At 41.7% G+C, this 21,499-nt stretch overlaps 1 protein-coding gene across 21 annotated transcripts in view; it reads right to left on the bottom strand.

Moving 5' to 3' along the window:
- nrxn1a (neurexin 1a) overlaps window positions 1-21,499 on the bottom strand; it is a 330,335-nt gene that overhangs the window by 287,564 nt on the left and 21,272 nt on the right. For 10 of the 21 annotated variants that reach the window (XM_029254386.1, XM_029254388.1, XM_029254396.1 and 7 more), the window contains exons 3-5: window positions 20,132-20,149; window positions 18,476-18,505; window positions 17,562-17,573 (exon numbers count right to left, since the gene is read on the bottom strand). The exons of 5 other annotated variants lie outside the window; for them this stretch is intronic. In XM_029254386.1, coding sequence (XP_029110219.1) covers window positions 17,562-17,573; window positions 18,476-18,505; window positions 20,132-20,149 — 60 coding nt within the window. The remainder of the gene's footprint in view (window positions 1-17,561; window positions 17,574-18,475; window positions 18,506-20,131; window positions 20,150-21,499) is intronic. 6 more of the 21 variants (XM_029254389.1, XM_029254391.1, XM_029254399.1 and 3 more) reach the window with 3 other exon arrangements.

Genomic DNA, 21,499 nt, shown 5'->3' with positions numbered 1-21,499 from the left:
GATATTTTCTCTCTTGAGTTCGGGCTGCTTTCGGAGCAACCAGAAAATATTAACTCCCACGCCACGGCGGTCTTCCCACGGTTTTTTTTTTTTCTCTTTCCTTTGGGTCTTTCGCTCTCGTTTACGCTGGACGTTGTCGTCGCAACGGTTTGAAACAAAGGACACGTATGCTGCGCACAAAACTGAACTCACTCCCTTCTCTTCACACCTCAGACACTACGAGAATACACCCTTCTTCCAGAAGCATCTCGAAACTACCCCCCCCCCGCATTGAATTGGTTTCCCTGAAATCAAAACCCAGTCAGCGTCGTTGAATAAATACTGACAGTATGATCACACATATGCTGTAACCGTTCTAGCATTAAACTATTGAAACTCTCAAAAAAATAAACGAAGAAATTAGTGGCGCTACGGGGCTACATTTCCACCACATCACAACTTCAACTTGCCTCTTAGACATCTTTGGATGACTGAACATCATCTACACCTAAATCTTTCCATGACTAACATCAGAGCAGGTCGATTGACCTGTCAGGACCTATAAACTGGACAATTTGCATATGTCATCAGTACACGCTGGTCAAGAACCAGGACACAAAACTCAACTGAAGTTGGTGCTCCTCTCAGCACATTCATTGATGCCATAACTCTCTCTCTCTCACACACACACACACACACATTGTCTGAACTGCTCATCCCATACGGGGGGTCGTCGCAGGGAGCCAGAGCCTAACCCAGCAACACAGGGTGTAAGGCTGGAGGGTTGGACACACCCAGGACGGGACGCCGGTCCATCGCAAGGCACCCCGAGCGGGACTCGAACCCCAGACTCGCCAAAGAGCAGGACCCAGCCCAAGCCATCGCACCACCCTTGATGCCATAACCTGACCTTCTAAATACCTCCTGCAGAAAATGTCATAAGATCTGCCCATATCTCAAATTATGCTCTACACAGTTGCTGGTCAAAGCCATGATGAGATCCTGAATATTGAAATCATCTCCTGTCTGGTCTTCTGCCATTAAGTGTCACTAGCTGATCTAGAATGCTATGCCACAAGTTCTGTTAGACTTGCCAAAGCATTCCCATGTATCTCCCCTCCTCGCTGTCCTGTAGCTTCCCCTGTCACTTTCAAGACTCAGGTTATTGCCTGTAAGGCCAACAAAGGATGTGCACCCCAACATACTGTATATAACATATGACTACTCTCCACCCGCTAGCAAAAGTGCTCTCCACCTCTGGCCACTCTTGAGAGGTACAAAATCAGAGGTCCACAGGTTCTTGGTATTGACTGCAATGTGGGGAAATAAGCACCCTCCCTCCCTCAGAACAGCTGAATCCCTTTGAACATTCGAGAGGGTCTCAAAACCCATCTCTTTCACACGCACTCCACTCCTAACAGCTTCGTAAATTTGCACCACCCTGTCTCTTGGGATCATCATTGCATTTCCTATCAGTTCCACCGATGGCTATTCCTACATAAAGTGCTAATAAAAACAGTGATATCACACAAACTGACGCTGCTTCGACAATCGCGTTTCTGCATCTCTGCTCTCTGGCTTCTCTGAAATGCATTTTGTTTTCTTTCAATTGTTCAGTGTTTCGGAAAACAGCATCTTGCGAATGAATAAATGTACATATAAATAAGTGACATAAAAGTGACATGTTTATATTCGCCTTCCTTCCCCCTGCACCTCATCGGACCATACGTGCCCCGAACATTAAACAACGACTGTCACTAACAGAAACTGTCATGGTGATATCAAGTAGTTCTCCCGCATTGCCCTGCCCCGAGCATAGTTTTCTGCACATAGTTTAATTAATGTATTGTGTTCTTTAATTTTCCTTAATATCCCCATGAGTGTTTATCCATATTTACTTTGCTGCTGTTGTGCTGAATGGCTGCTCTGAACCAGTAACCTAACACTGGATGCATGCTCTCAGAAATCAGCAGTATGGCGTTGATTGTACTTGAAATGCAATGTGTTAAAAATGATATGTGAAAGCAGAATGCCCATGCAATGGACAAAAATGTGATTGCACTGAATTAATAAGACTAATGAATGTAAGATTTGAAAGAGCTTTGATAAACTTTTCCTGCAGTTTTTCAGTGTAAGGGACCTCACTGCCTGATACCTGAGTGTAAGTAAATATGAAAAATATGGAAAAATTAAAAAACATGTTGTACAAGCATGTACGAAACTTTGCTTGGCTGAAGTCCCAAAAAACTCACATTTGAAACCATTATTCAAGCCTTCCCAGCATAATGAGTCAGACAGGAAAATACTATCTATATTCCTAATAAAACTTTTACAGCTAACTTCCTAATAAAGACGGTCTCCACTATACGACACACACTAAACTGCTCCTGAGTAGCCATCATGTCCTCTGGAAACTACTTTATTCCTGCAGATTCATCTCTAGAACTGCAGCACAATATGCGTTAACTCAAAACTCAAAAGTGTGGGGGCAAAAGTGTCCTTTTTTTCTTTTTTTTTAAAAAAAAAAAAATAGCCCTATATGAACATAAATGTGAGAGAAGATGTTTGTCACCTCCTGCCACTACTGCATTTGCTTCAATTTGCTGCCATAATGCAACATACAATACCCTAAAAACAAACTCAAACACTGCAACTTCTTATTACATTAATAAAATGAGAAAAATGACAGAAAGTTATAAAATGCAATAGACTGGATAAGAAAGGAAAGATTAACATAAAATGTAGATGATGAAAACTTCATGGGCCACGTGTTGCACATTTTACACCTCCACAGTTTTCTTTTATCTGCCTTATACTAGTGTGCTCCTTCACTTTATATTCCCTCTTTATTCATCTGAAATGCTATTAAATGTTGACCAAACAATGTGTCGCACCTCCAGCAAAAATACTAATTACATTTTCCATTATTTTTTTCACTATAAGACACTTTGTGACACTTAGTATCCAACAAAGGGACTACTTGTGATAACGCTACCCTCTTAACAGATACCTTTTAATAGTCTATAAAAGAATAAACAGAAAAGTTCACCTGTACATTATACAATTAACATCTGAGAGGTGATAGTTGAAAGTATAATTTTGTTTGCTATACCTCTGGGCCAGGTTAAGGGGTGGGCTGCTCATACAAAGCTTCTCATTCAGCTTGATCTCCAGCACATACAAATTGACATTCACAGATGTTTAATAAAAAAAAAAAAAAGATGACAGAATATAGTGCTCCCTTGCTACCTTTTCCACTTATTTATCATTAAACACGGTACACCATAAATTCAGCTATTTTTTTCTTCAGTCCTGTGCACTACTGAACCCCCATATGGCACAGTGAACAGATACTGTTGGGTGGGGGGGGGGGGGGGGGTTCAGAGGGAGCAGCTGATGAATATGTATTGCTTTTGACTCATACAATATAGAATGAATCACCCAGCCTAACTTAGACAACGGAAAGACATCTCTTTTCCGCATACCTGCAAAATACGAGCAACAAACATTTCTTTATTTAGGTTAAATACCCCCTCAAACATTACTCAAAATACCACATCGCTGTCAAAATTTAATTACTCTCAGTGTTCGAAGTCATGGGATTACAGCAATATCCTGCTCTGTACCCGATCAGGACTATTTCCATGAATGTATAGATTTTAGTTACCGTATCCACATAAGAACGCTAAACCCTTCCACACTTCAGCTACAGCGAAATACCTAAACATTCATAAACATACAGTAAATGTGGCATGTGTGCTCCAGGCATGACAAGGAGTGGAGGCAGGTGGGACAAAAACGTGTTTGCAGGCATGCATGAAAAAATATGTCTTTCTGTTGCCTTTCTGAAACCCATCTATTCAATAGGTGGGGGGGGGGGGGCAAACCTAAAATCACGGTAACCCCAAACAGCCCAACCTCCTAAATTGATGCACAAACCTTTGCTTCCTTTGCGGACCACGCGTCACAATTTCATAATACATTCTATGTCCGTCCATCAATCCATTATCAATAAATGCTTTTCGAATGTAAGGTCACAGTGCCGAGGGCACAACCCGGACAATCAGTTCATGGCAAGGCAACCGCACGCTCATTCATTCACACATACACAAAGTAATAGCTATTTAGAGTCATCAATTCCCGTGAAACACGTCTCTGAATTGCGGGAGGAAAGGGTGCCATAAAATGTGAAAAATTGTGGCTATACTACAGTTATTGAAGCTGCTGGCACATGCGACGCTGGCAAACGGCAGATTTATTGCATATAGAGGAAATAAAACAAAACGCCACAGGAATACATGGGTGAGCAAGGAAAGGAGTGGCAAAATGCACGCGGTGAACACGGTAAACACGCAGCAGGGAAGGTGTGTGAACAGAGATTAACATAAGCGTGTGCAAAAGCGCGCACACACACACACACACACACACACACACACACACACACACACACACACAAAGATACAAGCATGCACAAATAGATTTCTAATTGTCATTAGCATCTTGCCATTTTACATTTATTTATTTCCCCACAGATTGTCCAAGTGTGGGTGCAGCCCGAGAAAGAGAATTTCCATCACCGCAGTCTCTCGTCATCATCGACCGGCCTCATCGATCGGAGGCAGATCCCCTCAATGCCACGCAGGGAGCCTGCGGGGCCTATTTCACATCGACCTGCCCTTTTATTTAACTCTCCTTTTCTCTCCTCCTCGGTTTATTTATTTCTTTACTGAATTTATGTGCTTGCTGCCCATTTCAATAAATATATTTACGAAAGCACACCAGGAAAAAATAAAACTTTGCTCATTTATTTCAATTTGCATTTATTATTTAAGATTAAAACAAAATCAGTTCCACAATAATTCTATAATAATATAACAACGTTCAATAATATCAATCAAAACGACAGCACCGAGAAGGAAGACGGGCCGAAGGAATATATGTGTATGCGTCTTATGTATTTACTAAGCGGGGCTAATAGGCGACAGGGCACAAGAAAAGGATACGGTAATGAAGACTGACGTTTTCCAGACGTCATCCAGTTACTCGAAAATATCGCTGAGCTCCACCAATTACAGCTTTCGGGAGAATGTGCCGAGCAAGTTCATAAAGCCATAACTCCTAGGCGTGCGACACCTCAGCTCTAAGGCGCAAGGCTTCCCACGGAAGAAAACGGGGGCTAAGCTATCTTTTTGAGACAGGTTCTTCAAGCCATATCTACCCGGAGCTAAGATATGGGTCCAAAGGGCTGCAATCGGTATGCAATCTGTACACGGTCCCGATCCTGCTTTTCTCTCTCCGCCGCTCCGTCGGCGGCCGCTGAGGTAATTTGCTGATCCCCAGAGCCTGAATGCAGCGCTGTCAATCTGCGGTGTCAGAAACACAAATCTCGTGCCAGGCAATTACAGCCCTGGCGCTCCGCGGCGTCGGAGGAAATTTCCTTTCCTCTCGGCTGCGCTCGACGCTTCCTCCCCACGCTTGGCCGCTTTGACGGAAAGCTTATTTCGGAGACTTGCTTCCCGACGTCCGATGCCAGGGGCAGGAGAAAGCTCGTCCGGCATCAAACGCCGGGCCAGAGGAGGGCCGGCGGAGGTGCGATGATTTCCTGTCGACCGCCCACGAGTCGATATCGGTCACCGCCTGCCGCGGACCTCGTGCGGACGGCCTCCGAAAACCACCTTTCCGTCCGCACCCGGTCTGAGATTTGAGCCCGAAACTAACCGGCTGGAGATGCACAAGGTCGAGGCCGCAACTCACAGCTGCGAAATGTCACCGACGCATCGGTAAACGCAAGAGGCATCTGTCAACTCCGTCTGTGCTTTGACTCTCTCGAGAGACAGCAGTTCAAAAATGACTTTGATGAATATTCTGTATATGAATCATCAAGCAGCAATTAGAAAAATCTAGTAAATGATTGAAGTAATGTGGAGTATTAATTTTTCAGACTCGTGCAGCCTTACAGCCAATTTTTCCCTAAATCTTCCAGAAAATTCCGCCACCCACCAAAAGTAAACATTGAATTTGCCTTCGACACACCACGACTGAGTCTGGAGCGAGTCGGTTCACACGCGCAGATTCGGCAGCGAGGGGAGGATCTTTCCGCATCTAACCGCATCCCTGTGATGTAAAAAATATGCCAGCGGCACCTCAAATGATACCTCGATCACAAGAGGGGAACGAGAGCGAGGGCGACATTGTGAGAGGGAGTGAGAGAGCATGAAAGTGGAAGGGAGATAAGGAGGGAAAAATGATGAATAAGCAGAATGGAAGTGGCGAGCAGCAGGAAACGCATTCTCGTGTGGGATTTGCAGCGATGCCACTCTGCCGAGGAGCGGCACGCAGAGAAATAAATATTAAAGTCGCGCTCAGGCTCCCCTTTCGTTCTGAGATTAAGTGTCCCTTCTCTGCTTTGCTGCTTCCCTTACCTTGTGTTTAATGTCGGAATAAATAGAACTCGCCTGGATGCTAGACAGACCAGCTTCTATATGCTGCATGCTGGGTAAGGACCCTGCAGATTAATACAACACGTGGAAGCGCTACCTTCTGCGCCGATATTGATTCAACGAAAGTAGAGCCTCGGCAACACCACCAGCCTGCATTTATCGCACCTACGATGCGAGCGTTCGACTCAGGCACCGTCGCATCATCGTCGCAGTATTGCCGCATTCGCAGGATTATAATCCAGACATTGTCCACGATGCGAGGGGTCAAGTGTGTGCTCTAGACAGATTAGCATTACATTGCAGCTTCATTAACTCTATTAACCATGTGTATGTAATTTGAGATGAAGCAGGATAAAGAAATTCCAGCACTGGCCAACTAGCCTTAACAGGAGTTAACCGTGTTCATTACGAGATTATTTCTGTCTGGAAAAACAATTAAATCATTCAGTTGCTCAACAAGAATACTACGGGGTGCAGTGGCGCAGTGGGTTGGACCGTGGTCCCGCTTGGGGTGCCTTGCGATGGACTGGCGTCCCGTCCTGGGTGTCCCCTCCGGCCTTACGCCCTGTGTTGCCGGGTTAGGCTCCGGTTCCCCGCGACCCCGGATAGGACAAGCGGTTCTGCAAATGTGTGCGAGTTGCTCAACAACTTCTGGCAGAGAATTCTGTTTTTAGGTGTAAATCAAAGCACTGGGCGCTATGTTAATGAAGTCGAAGAGGAGCACCCCGAAAGCGCAGCTACCCACATCTAGCACCAGCATAATGTTTATCTTAATACTTTTTTTGTGTTAATATAATGTTTGGTCCATCAGAAGATCTTCCCATCTTCCACTTTCCACATGACCCCTATCTAGACAACTGGTAGCATAGGGGTTAGGGCTCCTACCTTTGGATGCAAAGGTTCCAGGTTCAGTCCCCACCCTGGGCTAGTACCCTTGAGCAAGGTATTTACCCTAAATTCTGCCAGAAAAATTACCCAGGTGTATAAATGGGTAAGTAATCATAACCTTAACGCTAAGTTGCTTTGGAGAAAAGCGCCAACTAAATGAATAAATATAAATTAGCACCATCTAACAGTTTTCCCCTTTCTTTCGGCAGCTGAATAACATCCTCCGTGTGAGGACGTGTGGTGTCTGTGTGCTGGCCTGGATCATTTCTAACAAATCCACAGTACCTGCACGCAGAAAGAAGAGACGCAGAGGGCTCCCGGTGGCTAAACGAAAGTGTTTCCGTGCATAAATGCGTCAACGCGTCGAACAAGCGACGGCGAAGCGCGAAATGCCACCTGCGACGTGAACGCGTTCTCCTCCACCGAGCGCCGTGATTAACGACTCCTCCGCTGATGTCAGGACACAAAAACACGACCGTGCCCGCGCATTCACACGCGCCATGTTAGAAAATGGAAAAGTAGACGTTTTTCCGCCCGTGTATTTATAGCCGTTTTTTTCTCATGACAGATTTCATAAAACATTATTTATTAAGTTGTTAACAGAGGCTACATATGAGAGTGAGGACACATTTAAGGGGATTATTCTGCCAATTTTTGGCCAGATGCACTGTAAAATACTTTCTCAGCTTGCGGTTCTCCAAGCCTTTCGACAGCAGATGCGTCGCCTACTTGCCACAGCATTCTGAGAGAAAGTTTTTCAGCAAAAACGTGCGTGTGCACGCAGGCAGTCCCCGGATTACGAAAGAGTTCCATTCCTAAACCTGTCTTTAAGTCGAATTTGTATTCAAGTCTGGAAACTTAGGTACCGCTTCATATCTAACGTCAGTTAGTCAAATGTTTGTCTTAGTATATGCTTTATGATGTTGACATTTCACCTTTTTCTGATCGCCTCATCATTCCCACTTCAGTTTCAATCGTGATTGTTTCCCTTTTCTGTGATGCATCCCCATCACTTGCAACACTTTTACGCTTTGGTGCGATGGTTAGGAGTATTAAAAACAAACAAAAAAATAAAGCCAAATACAGTAAGACACGGGAGACACTGTTAACAGCAACGCGGTCTGACTGAAAAGAACGACGTCTTTGTCTTATTTCAAAGCAACAAAATGCTGTACACCTGAAATGTTTTGATGAGCGTTGCAAAGTACCACCCGTTTGCTATTATGAACCATTGTATGTAACTAGAATTTTTAATATAACAGGCTTTACGGGGGGGGGGGGGGTTCGTAAACTACAGGTTGTACGCAAGTCGGACGTTCGTAACCTAGGAACTGCCCGTACATAGAGTAATAGAGTGGTTGATTTATGATATGCCAACATGATCACTAAACCTTGAACAAACCTCAGTGTTGCTATTAGAAGAATTCTTCAATCTCAACTCTGCACAACAGGGTGACTTATGGAAAACAATCCTACATGAAGAGCATTGTATGAGAGGGAGAAGGCGGAAAAAGACATGGACAGAATAGGTAAGTCACTTTGCTCTACTACTGTTAGCTATCCTCACAAGCTATTGCAATGGAAATAGAGCATCACAGACAGTGTTAGGACAACATGACAAAGGCCAGTGGGAGAGACCGATGCCAATATAGGCCTGTGATATTCAAAAACCAGCATAACGTATGTCATTCAAAGACAGCAGATGTAAAAGTGCTGAAAAAAATACGCACAAAAGTCTACAACTAGAGTTTTGAGTAGGAAAAGGGGCATGAAACACCAGACATTTTATATGTTGACTATGTCAATGTCGTATTTTTGAACAGCAACTCAAAGGGATGTGTCTTCTCTGTAGCTCATTCTTAACTAGAAGAAAACCACACATTTTTTCCTTCATTATGTTCACTAATTTTCAGTGTATATTGAAATAATGAAAGAGGGACACACTCCCAAAGTTCAAAACTGTAGAAGGTTAAATATAATGTGTATTAAATATAATTCTTAGTCTTCCAGTTCCAGGATATCCTTTTTACTTCATGATCTCACAAAGAAGTACATATCTCACTCACCACCTCCTCAGTAAGAAAAACTTGCGAGCTGAACAAGTCCCAGAAGTGTGCATTTCAGTCTAAAGGCTGCGTTAATTGATGTATTGTTATATTTTAAAGCACATGTAAAACAAGCCTTTACTTCCCCCTCTGAGCTTTATATAAAATCTTAATTAAGAATTAGGGGATTTTAATGCATCCTTGAGCAAAACCCAGCCACGGCCACTGTTGACAACTGTAATCCTGACAAACCGAATGACATCACTAAAGCAAGTCTGCACACGTCGCAGTTCCAGTGCAGGAATTTGTAACCCGCTACCGTAATTCTCAGCTCTCTGGGCTCAAGTGGACAAAGACTGCTGTAAGGTTCCACGCACAAAAATCCTTCATGACATGTAAAAGCTGGTATGCATCCTGAATTATTTGAAACTCATACTGAATATACTTTATTTTCCAGAACTCTTCGCTTTCCAGTGTACTAAAAAAAACACACAGATGCAAGACTGGAAAATAATTTAGGTGAAAAACTTAAAGGTTAAACATAACCAGCACTATTCAGTCACAACTGTACCTGTGAGTGTGAGAGTTTGAATGTGTTTTTTTTTTTTTTGGGGGGGTGTCAATATTTGTATTTCAATTGCTTTTAGGATGCACAAAGACAATGAAAAGGGGGAGATGAGAAAGGTATATTACATAGAAATCCAAACCTATAAACAGTTAAATATATCCAATAACTTTAACAGTGTAAAGTAATGCAAAAAAATGAGATGAAATTGCATTTGATGCGAATGATTCTACTTATCTCATTGCAGCAAGCAACTCATAGTAAACAACTTCACTCGTCTAGCACGTTCAACAAAACTTCCATTCTTCTAAGTTAATATCATTTGGGACACCATAACTAAACAGACTGCTCTTCTGCAGCGATACAATACAGGGTTGCCCATTTAAAAAAAAAAAAAAAAAAAAAATCACTTCAAATTAGCTCAGCACACACCCAAACTCAAATACTTAATTTAATCTAAGATAATTATATTGGATTGTTCTTTTCAAATTTGCAAGCCATATAATTCCATTAGCATCGACCAGCTTTACTTCTGGAGGAGAAAAAAAATGACATTTGGGCACCAACTTCATGCTTTTTTTGAATCTCAGCCATAAAATGTACCTGATGGACTTGAGCATTGTATGTGTCCAGACCTACATACTGTGCATATTAACATGCATCCAAATCAGGAGTATCAAAGCCTACAACAAGGCTCTACAGCCAAACATCAAACCATGAGTCTCTGGCAGCCCCCCAAATGGTATGTATGAATACATGTAAATATTGTGCAGGTATTTTTTCGGTTAAGCACATACATTTTCACTTGTATATGAATCTTATATTCTGTATGCTATACCAAACAGAATGTATGTTAAATATACAGAATGAATGTGATAGCGCAGACATACAATAAGCACTAAATACTGCAGGAAAAAAATTTATAATATTTATAAAATGCCTGTAATTTCCCCATTTCCCCTGTATATAGAAGTGTGGTATATAAACACGCATTAAGAGAAGGACGTGACACATCTTTCTATTAACAGTATTAGCAAGTGAGCCAATTCATCCTGGTGACATTTGAAATATGACACACACACATACACACATACATACATACATACATACATACATACATACATACATACATATACACATACATAGCCTGTCACCATACATTCTTATATGTGGACAGGTGATCCTTTGAGGAAAAGTTCTTAGCTAAATTTTAGAGTATAACATTCAATCAAGTGTAACTTGGAAAACTAATTCAAAGTTTTTTATGGTGACAAGCCAAGGCTAAATATTCACATTTCTGTATGACTTGTGTAGGCTTACGAGTAATTAATGGCCTACAATTTCTAAAATGTGTCTGGGGAAAAGAAAACAGCAAGAGCCATCGATTCAACAATGGGGCTGGCCTGGACCTCTCTGGGAATGGGCAAACATTTTCTCTGCGTACCCTTGCTTAATTTTTTCTGTCCTTCTCCCTCCTTTTCATTTAATTCAGACAGGAAATCAATAGGAACATACAACAGCTAACACATTCAGTCAAGGTCTTGCTCTCAAAGATGGACTTTAAGGCTCATACAGAGTTTGAGGTAAATCAACAAGTAGCATAAAGTATCATCATACTATGATCAGTTAAGAAACTCATTAAAAGATGCTGAAACAAAGTAGAGAATTCCAAAATTACTAATCCATTATATATTTTCACGGACGATGATAAATGGGTAGATAACAGTGACATTTGTTTACTTGCTGGATTGACTGTAATAATTATATTGGGGTAAATTTTAAGACAGAAAAAATGATTTTACAGTGCTTCTTGGACGCTACCCTTCTATCAAGGTTAAACAATAGTTACATGAAAATCCATAAAAGAAAAATTCTTCACTTGCTTTACTTGAAGAATAAGATTCAGTAGCATCTGTTATCAACAGAATGGTAGGGCCATATTTTAATACAGAAATCACATCATAGCTTGAAAATGGTAAATTTATCTGTGTTTACAAAACCAAATATTTTTTCCTACAAAAGTCGTAAGCTTTCATGTCACTTAAATGAGCAAAAGAAAAATAAACGACCCAATTCAGCCCAACAGGAATGCCTAGCTGCACTATATACATCAAAAGTGTACTGTTTTCATCAACTCTTAAAGGAATATACCTTTGAAACTCTGCTGACACATTTCACATATTCACATCGGTTTGTTTCTGTAAGATCCATCCAGATCCAGTCTGTTTACATTTTTAATTGAATTCCATACCGTAAAATTATGCAAAATATGGCCGGGGACAAGTCGGTATGATAAGCTGCATGTCTGAGCTCGCGGGACTGGCACGTCTGAGATATGGAAGCTGGGCAGCACTTGGGTTCCGGTGGCTCGCCCACCAAACTCATTTCCTGTTTGCATTCCCCTCCCAAGCAGCTTTTCCAAAAGCGCCACGGCCCCATCCGTGGACTAGTGCTCAAAATAAGAACTCGTCAAAATGTCTTTATTCGAAAAAAAAAAAAATGAAAAAAGAATCAAAACTTGCCTTTGAACTTAAAAAATGAGTTTTCAGTTGTCAAATGACCGTAGAAAATAGGGTGGGGGGGGAAGGGCTAGATGCAGAGGGAAAAAAAAAAAAATTTTAAATAAATAAAAAAAAAAAAAACAAAAGGAAGGCACAGTTTGAAATTTAAAAGTAGGTCAAAGAATGAGATAAAAATTCCCTCTGTTGCTAGCTTTCGCTATGTTCAAAACAAATTGCTATAGCTGGCACGCTCCTTAAAATACCCGAAAGCTCAAACAGGAACTTTTCCCTGATTATTTACAAAGGAGCAAATCAGAAAAATCACAGGACTCCCACAGACTGAAAGAAAAAGGGAGACAGGATGCAATGAAAGTAAACCTGGCAAACACTTTTTTTTTTTTTTTTTTTTTTTTTAAAATCATAAGAGAGACAGACTGATGGCCTACTGTGGGCTCACTAATACAGATGGTCCCTACAAAAAGCTGCCTTCTTGACCTCGCAGTACGACGACCAGTCCATCTTCTTAGAGTACATGAGAGTAAAATTAACTGCTGAGAGAGGAAAACGTCAGTTTCTGACAGTTGTTCCAGAACTACACTGATTCCCCTTCCTAAGAACACAAGAGGGACAAAGCCATCGATAAATAGTATATATATTTATCGATTTGGTTCTGTAGCGGTCTAGGACATAGCTATGATAAAAATGCACGACATTCATTCAATTAGGGTCTGTGTACGCCGCATTCATTCGTTTTTTGATTCGAAATTGAAAAACAAAATGTGAATTAGGTCTGCGTACATTGCAGAAAAAGGAGAAAAATGCCTTTTTATTGTTTGAGCACACACATAAAAAGGATTTTATGAATTTTCTCTTTTCACTTAAACATACAAAGAGTAGAAATCAAAATCTCACAATACCAAATATGAATGCCCTAAAGTGAACAATATTTCCATTCTAACAAGTAGCCTAACCTAAGACTAGAGCCTAGAACTTCACGGTGCTTTAACACTCATGCATAATTAGTTATAAGATTCTTAAGAAGTAGCACCTGAAAAATCCTGCCAATTTTCTCGGTGGACAAGTCATCCTCCCTTATTGTCACTCTCTTGCTGCTTTTCAAAAGCACGTAGTGATCCATATTAACTGATGGATGACTCTGAGTGAAGCCAGCATGTTCGATGAAGCCACTGATGGATTATGCAAGGTTTATAAATTTTACATTTTGAGCAAAAGATGGTTTTTAAACATAGTCAATACATCATTTGTTTTTTATTTTTAAAAAAAGAATGAAGGCATCATAATTCACATTTTGTTTTTCAGTGTCGAATCAAAAAATGAATGAACGCAATGTACACGGACCAATTAGACAATGATTTCCTCCAGAGTGATTTACAGCGTTAAGTAACTTGCAATGATTTACCTGTTTAAACCGCAAAGTCATTTTCATGAAGAAATTAAGGGTAAGTTGCTCAAGGCTAACACAGCAAAAGGTGGGGATTGGACCTGGGTCCTTTAGGAGTAGTGCTGCTGCATTTACACACTAAGCTACCTGCTACTCCCGGTATTATGAACCCCAAGCTAAATTGAAACATTTTCAACAATTCAAAATATTCCTTGTCTTCACATATTCTTTTTATTGCAGAACATAGAGTGTCCCCTCCCACAAATGTGCAACATTCATCATTTTGTTATCGATTATTATTATTATTCAGCAACACCCAACACGAGCTGTAAACACTGTGCAAGCAATCTGAGTATTTCAGTCCCGCATTCCTATTCTGTCTCGATGTGTTCTACCGCTAACTATTGCCATGGAATGAAAACACAGGTGTAAACCGAATTTAACAAACAGAAAAATAATAACGCTATCAAACGCTAAATAAAACGAAGTCAACTTTAACAACGCTAATAAAAACGTTATTAAAAAGACACTGGGAAATGTAACGTCTCGTAATACGAAGAGCCGGTATAACTTTATTACGAGTTGTATGTTTTCCCATGTCTTCGGAAGAGTGCTCTCATGAAGGCGATCTCTTTAAAATGTCTGAATTAAAGTCCTTTAGATTGTACAGCAGGCCTACTGTATTTTAAATGTGACCTCTGAAGGTGGATTTAAATCCCAGGGACAAACTCCACTCTAGCTCACATTTACAAAATGAGGCTATTAATTTCTCTGAGCACATTCTTCAGCAAAATTATTTACTTAACGTATTTCAGACATGTAGGCCCTGGAAAAAAACGTGGCCTCACGTAAATGTTTCTAAGCAAGCAGTGACATCCAAAATTGTTCCTCTGTAATCACTCAAAGTGAACAAGACATTGCGTAACTAATTGCATTTTAAAGATGCAACCGATTGACGGGGTTTTTCCAGACTTAAGAAGGCAATTTTTGTTTCTGCAGAAACTAGTTCCGGACAAGAACTTTTCAGTCGTCAATAGCGCTTTAAAAGAAGGAAGAAAGAGGCACGGAGTAGCCGCAGCAAGTTATGAATAATTAACAACCGACGACAAAACCAATTTACGAATTAGCAGGACTTAAATCCGTTCTGCGAGCGCAGCCCAACCAGAGAGCCAGTTTGACAGCCCCTGTGGATTTACAACTAATAATTAAAGAGATGCCATTCTCATTTGAAATGGAAGCAAAAGCAATTAAACAAAGGAGTGTTCCGGTTTAGCGGAAGCGCCGTTCCACCTGCGAGCCTGACACCCGGCCGCCTAAAGCTACTTCGGAGCCGCGCGAACCACTCGTCTCTGATGACAGCAATTAAATACAGAGTGCCGGCCGTTTGCAGGCTGTCGGCTGTTACGGCTAAGCCTCTTTCTCTCCGCCTCGTGACTCGGGATGAGAACGAGAGTGCGCGTTGCAATCCTGTAGCACGTAGCCCTTTTATAACGACGCCTGTTTTCGAGGACCCGCCCGGCTGCCACCGTGACGGGGTACGGGGACGCAGGGATGCGAGATGACAGCCGAGGCATCTGGGCGCTAATGCCGCGTGAAATGTTTCTAAAATGTCGCAAGATAAATGTGGCCCGCGCTGCTTTTATGTACAAGATGGTGCTGTCATATCTGAAATGTCACCAGACTTCTGCATGAACCCGCTAAGTTGCTAAAACTGGGAACAGAGAGATTCCTCACATCTTTCGCTTCAATTCCATCCGTGTTGCATATATATTGCAAAAAACATATACAGTATAAACCTATCGTAGTGCATTTGTGAATCGTCACGCAGTTAAACCGACGATACCTCCGCTGTTCGAGAGCAATTTTGTATGAACTTCAGGTTAGTTCCACTCATTATGTAGCACGTATGCACCGATTTTCTGTAATAAACCAGAAAGAAAAACTCATTTTCTTCTGAAAACTCAGACACATGAATCAAAAGCAGACAGACGCAAAGCTCATACGCAGAGCCTTCTTCAGCTGTGTCCTTGAGCAGATGCAACTTTGAAGGATTTATAACCAGTGCAACGAGTAAAGAAAAAAGAGCACCTACCTCCAAAACAGGTGATGGGATTCCTCTTTTTTGCCCGCTTCCAAAAACGTCCCCATATAAATAAATGTGTGTGTGTTGTTTCTGAATGACATGTATTGATTCCCAGTATTAACAATGTACTAATATCAACACAATAACTTCTGGAAAATTCCATCAGGAAGACTTAACGGACTTCTATAAACAGATCTCGATTTACCAAAACTGTATGTAAGCCCATACCTGCTAATTTTTGCGATTCTGCTATACAAACTTCTCTCTTTCTCCTCATTGCTTGAACTGCCATTTCTCCAGAGAGGCTGTGGATCCTTCAGTCCAGGGTGCTCAACAACTTTATTTCCAACACTTTTACTTAGCCACATCTTGTTATAAATTATTTATTACCCTTAAGTCTTCAAGGTTGGTTCTATGCAAAAATGTTAGGATCACAACCATATATAGAAAATATATGTAACGAATATATTGTGAGGAATTGTGAAAGAAGATTTGTTATTAATGTGTAGCCATGTTTCTGGTACTTTACCTGGAAGGGCATTCAGCTGTTTCAGCAGGACAGGAATTGACATTGACATTATATTAAGGCATTTGGAAAAGTAATGAAAGTAGGGAATAAACTAGAATATTTTGAAAACAGTGTTTGCTACAGCAAGGTGTGACATACTTACCTGATCAGTAGATGTAAACTGATTAAAACAGCAGAACCAAATGAAATATTAATGGAGTGTTGGTGCTTTTCAAAAAAGGCCATTCACAGCTTTCAAGGAATTAGCTGAAAAATCAAGTAAAGCAAATTGCTGCAGACAAAAATGGAACACTTGAATCTCACCGAAATGACTCTCATCCACTTTTTTTTTTGACCCATGTATAAATTTGTGGAGCAGTTAAAAAGAAAGAATGTTTTGAAATAATGTGCAATTACCCTGTAATCATAATCCCCCTGATGGTCAAATAGCACTGAAATGTCATTCAAGTTTTCCAGTAATTTCTCAAGAAACTGGGGGGGGGTGGCAACCTTTTCTCAAAACACACTTTTTCACGGATAAGGTCAACTGCGACCTCATTTGACTCGTCCTCTGAATAAATGGTCCATATTTTAATCCAAAAATTATACTTTATTCTTATGCACTTCAGAATTTTTGCTCCCCCCACCCCCCATAACAGAAGTTTGTGCTCACACACCCCACTGTGTGACATACTTTCACAGACAGGCACATCAATGGCTTCCCCTGTCCTCTCATTCACCGGAGAGACGAGTCAAATGGCAGGGTTCAGAGAACCACTTACCCCCCTGCAGTTGCGGAGTGGTTTGGAGCGGGATGAAATCCGATACCAAGCTCAGAAGCAGCACATCCATTACGGTGAACATTGGAAAAAAAAAGCTGCTGTTACCGGTCCCTTGGCCTCCCCAGGAGAGACGATCCCCATAGCCCATAGCATGATTTCATGCATCAAGCGGAATGAGAAGATCAGCAGCGTTTCAACAATGTGAGGAAAACACCATAGAATCACCTACCTTTGGCATCTGAGATCACAGTTCAGTACAGTGATCAGACATGCCCTATGACATTATGTACTCATATGCGCACCAAAATTACAGATACATTTCCACATAAGGATATATAGTAGCAGTTTAGATACAAAACATTTAGTACCTTTACTTTTACCTATGAAATTGATGAAATGGTTCCATGAAGAAAGCGTTTTCCATACAGAGAGGGGAAGGGGGGGGGGAACAAAAAACAAAATGAATAAATAAATAAATCAAAGGAGAGAGAGACACCCATAAGAATCATGGTCACGTAACGGACAGAAAACACAAAAAAGCAAGATGGGTAAACAGGTCAAATATGAGGAGGACACAGATTAAAAGAAGAAAACTGGTAAACTGGCCAGGCCACTGCATACAACAGCGGTGTTGCTGGGGCGTACCTGCAGTGCTGCATGCTGGGAAACATGCTAGATAGATATGGCCTGATGACCAACAACCGCAATGGTTTGTGGGATGGGAGCCTAGACAGATGCCACTGGAGCATCCAGCGAAGCTCAGCTTAAACATTCCAGCAGCCGCAATGCAAAGACACCTCGATTTTACTAGTGTTACTCAACATGTTACTGCCTGTACAACAGCCATGCACTTCCCTAGTACCGTCCTCCACAAAAACTGTACGAACACAGCAACTCATGAACACGCAAACAACGGAACCGATGGAAAATTAAAACAAAAAAAGAGCCATTTATGGGATCTGTTTAGAAACAAAACGAAGAACATCATGACTTGATGCTATACAGCTACGTGACCGAATGACAAAACAATATTACAGAGTCAGGGAGCAACGATGAACAAAAAAGAAAAAAAAAAAAAAAATGATGTAAGCATCAATAATAGAAAGGAAACAAACAGCAATGGTTGAAACCAAGCCCATCTATTTACTGTGCAAAGCCACAGACTCGGTCCCGTTCGAAGCGGCAAGCCTCGGTGTTCCAGCCGTGAGCAGCAGCTAATTTTTACCGGGGTGGGGGAGGGGGACAGAGGAAGCAAAGAGTGGAAAAGGAGCAGAACCCATACCTTGGTCGCCCATCATCAGGTGCGCAAGACCTTAAAGGAAAACAAGAGCACAGTCAGAAGAGAACAAGGGATTATGGGAAGGTTCTGTCACAATGAGACACAGGCATCCCTTTCACTGTGGATGCTTGCCAACCTAGGGGGGTGGGGGTGAGGGTGGGGGGGGGGGGGTGGGAGGAAGTGGGAACAGACGGAAGGTTCTGAGAAAAAGCATTTCATCAACCATGTGGTTGCAATGCTTCACCTGTCACACTTACATTAAAGGCAGAAATACTTTAGAGGTTAGTTTTGAATTATCCAGGAAAGTGGAGGTGACCCCTTTAACACCTTCCAGAAGTAATTGCTACTCCCACAGCCTCCCTTGAGCCTCATGGTACAGCGTCACGATCACAGTCACGAAAAGAAAGGTTTCTTTTTTTAAAAAAAAAATTAAAAAAAAAGGAACAGCAGAATAAGGGATTTTCCATTTTAAAAAAACTACTCTCTCAAACATATCTAAGAATCAACTTCATCATTGCATAAACTATTTATATGCAGAAGAATGAGCAGAGATGGGCAGGGTCTGGTCATTTTCCCCTCATAGAAGCACAAAGGTAAGCAACTTCCTTCTCAATGTGGGGAGGGAAAAAATGTTGATGCCTGTTTCACAAAAGTTCTACATCACCACCATCCATCCAGGTCTGACTGCAGATGGCATTTTGAGACTCCGGGTATCAACTAAGAGACAGACAGAACCATGAAAGACCAACATTCATGCCTTCTTTTCGAGCAAGTGCCATCATTTCCCTCCCTTTCATCCCTAGATCTTTGAACATCTACTTACTCGTGCCATAATACAATTTCTAGAATCTATGAAAAAAAAGAGCTTTGGTCTTTTTTAGATATTGAGTGTATAACCTGTGGGGGAAAAAAAAAAAACCACACTACCTGAACTACCAAGAGGAGCTAAAACGGAATTTGACACGAGGACCTACCCTCAGAGTGATGGGCATTTCTTTCCTCGGCCTATAGACACATATGCCCAGCTTTTAATCTGCTTGCATTAAAATGCAAAAATTCTAGTGGTGTAAAATCTACACTTGAGCTGTTGGGAAACCTTTCAGTGCTTTGAGTGGAGGCCTCTTCATTGCAAAAAAAAAAAAAAAAGGGTGCCGAATAGTACGACTGCGGAACAAGCCGTGCTCATCCCAGATGGTAATGAGGGACTACCAAGCATTATTGCTGATTGTATGAGAAGTCTGCAATGGTCAGTCTCTCACTGTACTCCCGGGCTCTCCACAAGAGGGATAAATCCACAAGGCTTATGATCCAGCTGAGCAGTGAACCACCTGACTCTACTTATTGTCTTGATTGAACACATTTAGCTTATGTTCTGAGCTCCCGTTAGCAGCTGGAGGCAGCCCCCGAGATCCAAAGTGGAACAAGTCTGTTACACAGCCAAGTCCTCACCGAGACCATGCCCTAAATCAACAACGGGGGGCGTCACTTACCGTACGGGGGGAAAGTGGGTCGTGGCTTCCGACAGAAAAGACCCATTTGATTTATTCATATTTAAAAATAAACAAGGCATGAAAATGGGGGGGAAAAAAAAAGAAGAAAAAAAGATTCAAAAGGAAGATTTAAAGAGTCAGAGAAGAGGAAGCAGCAGAGAGTACCCACCTTCAACATAGTTGTCTTCTGTAAGCACAGACGGGCAAGAGGAAAGAGAGGAAGACATTCATTAAGCAGCATGCAGACTGGAACTGGCCATTGCATGTCACTATCATGCAAGGCGTCAAAACATCACATGCAAGTGTCCCCGCCGCCGCCGCCCACCCACAACATGGTAACAACCAGTGTAAGAGGCCGGCGCTGTGAACGTCCCCTGAACAGTCTCTTCACGTCAAATGAATCTTTACCGCTGTCTCAATGACAGACTGCCAGCCTCTTGCTGCCTGTATATCTATAATGACAATATACTCAATATTTTTTTTTTTTTTCCCTTCATCTCTTTGTTCTGGTCTGAGAGGAACGGTGGCCTATATTAGCTTTGAAAAGGAGCGCATTTTGTTAGCTCGGAAACGCCACCAATTCATTTTCACGTACATCCACGTTCTTAAGCTCAGTCTATTAAGAAAAAAAGAAAAAAAAAAAAAAACCTTCTGATTTGTTAGGGAACGAAAGTCAAGCGTGACTTTGGTGAGTTGAAGACCGCACAGAGCCACGACAACAAATGGAGCAGGTGTATTTGTGGAGGAAACCTGGCTAGAAAAAAAAGAACCCATGCAAAACCGAAAAGGTTGCAAGAGGAAAGCTCTGGACTCAGTGGCTGATGATGTCATTATTATTCAGCTGTAACAAATGACCTATAGCGATGCTGGATGCCACACATATTATTATATTATTAGTCAGTCTCATGCACAGCCCAACGCCTCCAGCCAATTGAATTTTGAAATTAAATACATATTTGTCCTAGCAGATTACTGCTCTTAACAGCAGGATGAATTGGCAAGAAAGCCATTTTAGAGTGATTTCATGCTTTGAAATATTTAAAAGTGGATTGTGTGGAAACAAGGCCCCAAGCAGGGATTCTTGGAAAAGCCACAATGGGAAGCAATCGGGGACCACAGGGACCGTGAGGCAAGAGCGGCAACTCCAGACGCCTGGGTTTCTCGGTCAAGGCGTATTTTGCCTTTGCCGATTACGGGGTGCAAAGCGAATCACCTCTTATTGATATATGGTAAAAGTGAGGAGTGCCTGCAGTGAGGATGGAGGCACTGAACAGTACCAGAGACACTGTATACCTGGTAATGCAGTGTTTTCAAATGCCATGAAAGCACCTGCAATTTCTGTTTTTTAAAAAAATAAATAAATAAAGAAATCGTTGCTACCACTTGACACCTATCAGTGACACATCATGCACCTGTTCTAACATTAAAGTGAAGTGATGTTTAATATATCATGCAAAACCTGTGTCCGGTTCCCCGTGACCCTGTATGGGACAAGCGGTTCTGAAAATGTGTGTGTGTGTGTGTGCAAAAAACAAAG

The sequence above is a fragment of the Scleropages formosus genome, chromosome 8 (genome assembly GCF_900964775.1).
Source record: "Scleropages formosus chromosome 8, fSclFor1.1, whole genome shotgun sequence".
Taxonomy (NCBI): domain Eukaryota; kingdom Metazoa; phylum Chordata; class Actinopteri; order Osteoglossiformes; family Osteoglossidae; genus Scleropages; species Scleropages formosus.
The sequence above is the reverse complement of the archived record's forward strand: the minus strand, read 5'-3'. Positions and strand labels throughout refer to the sequence as shown.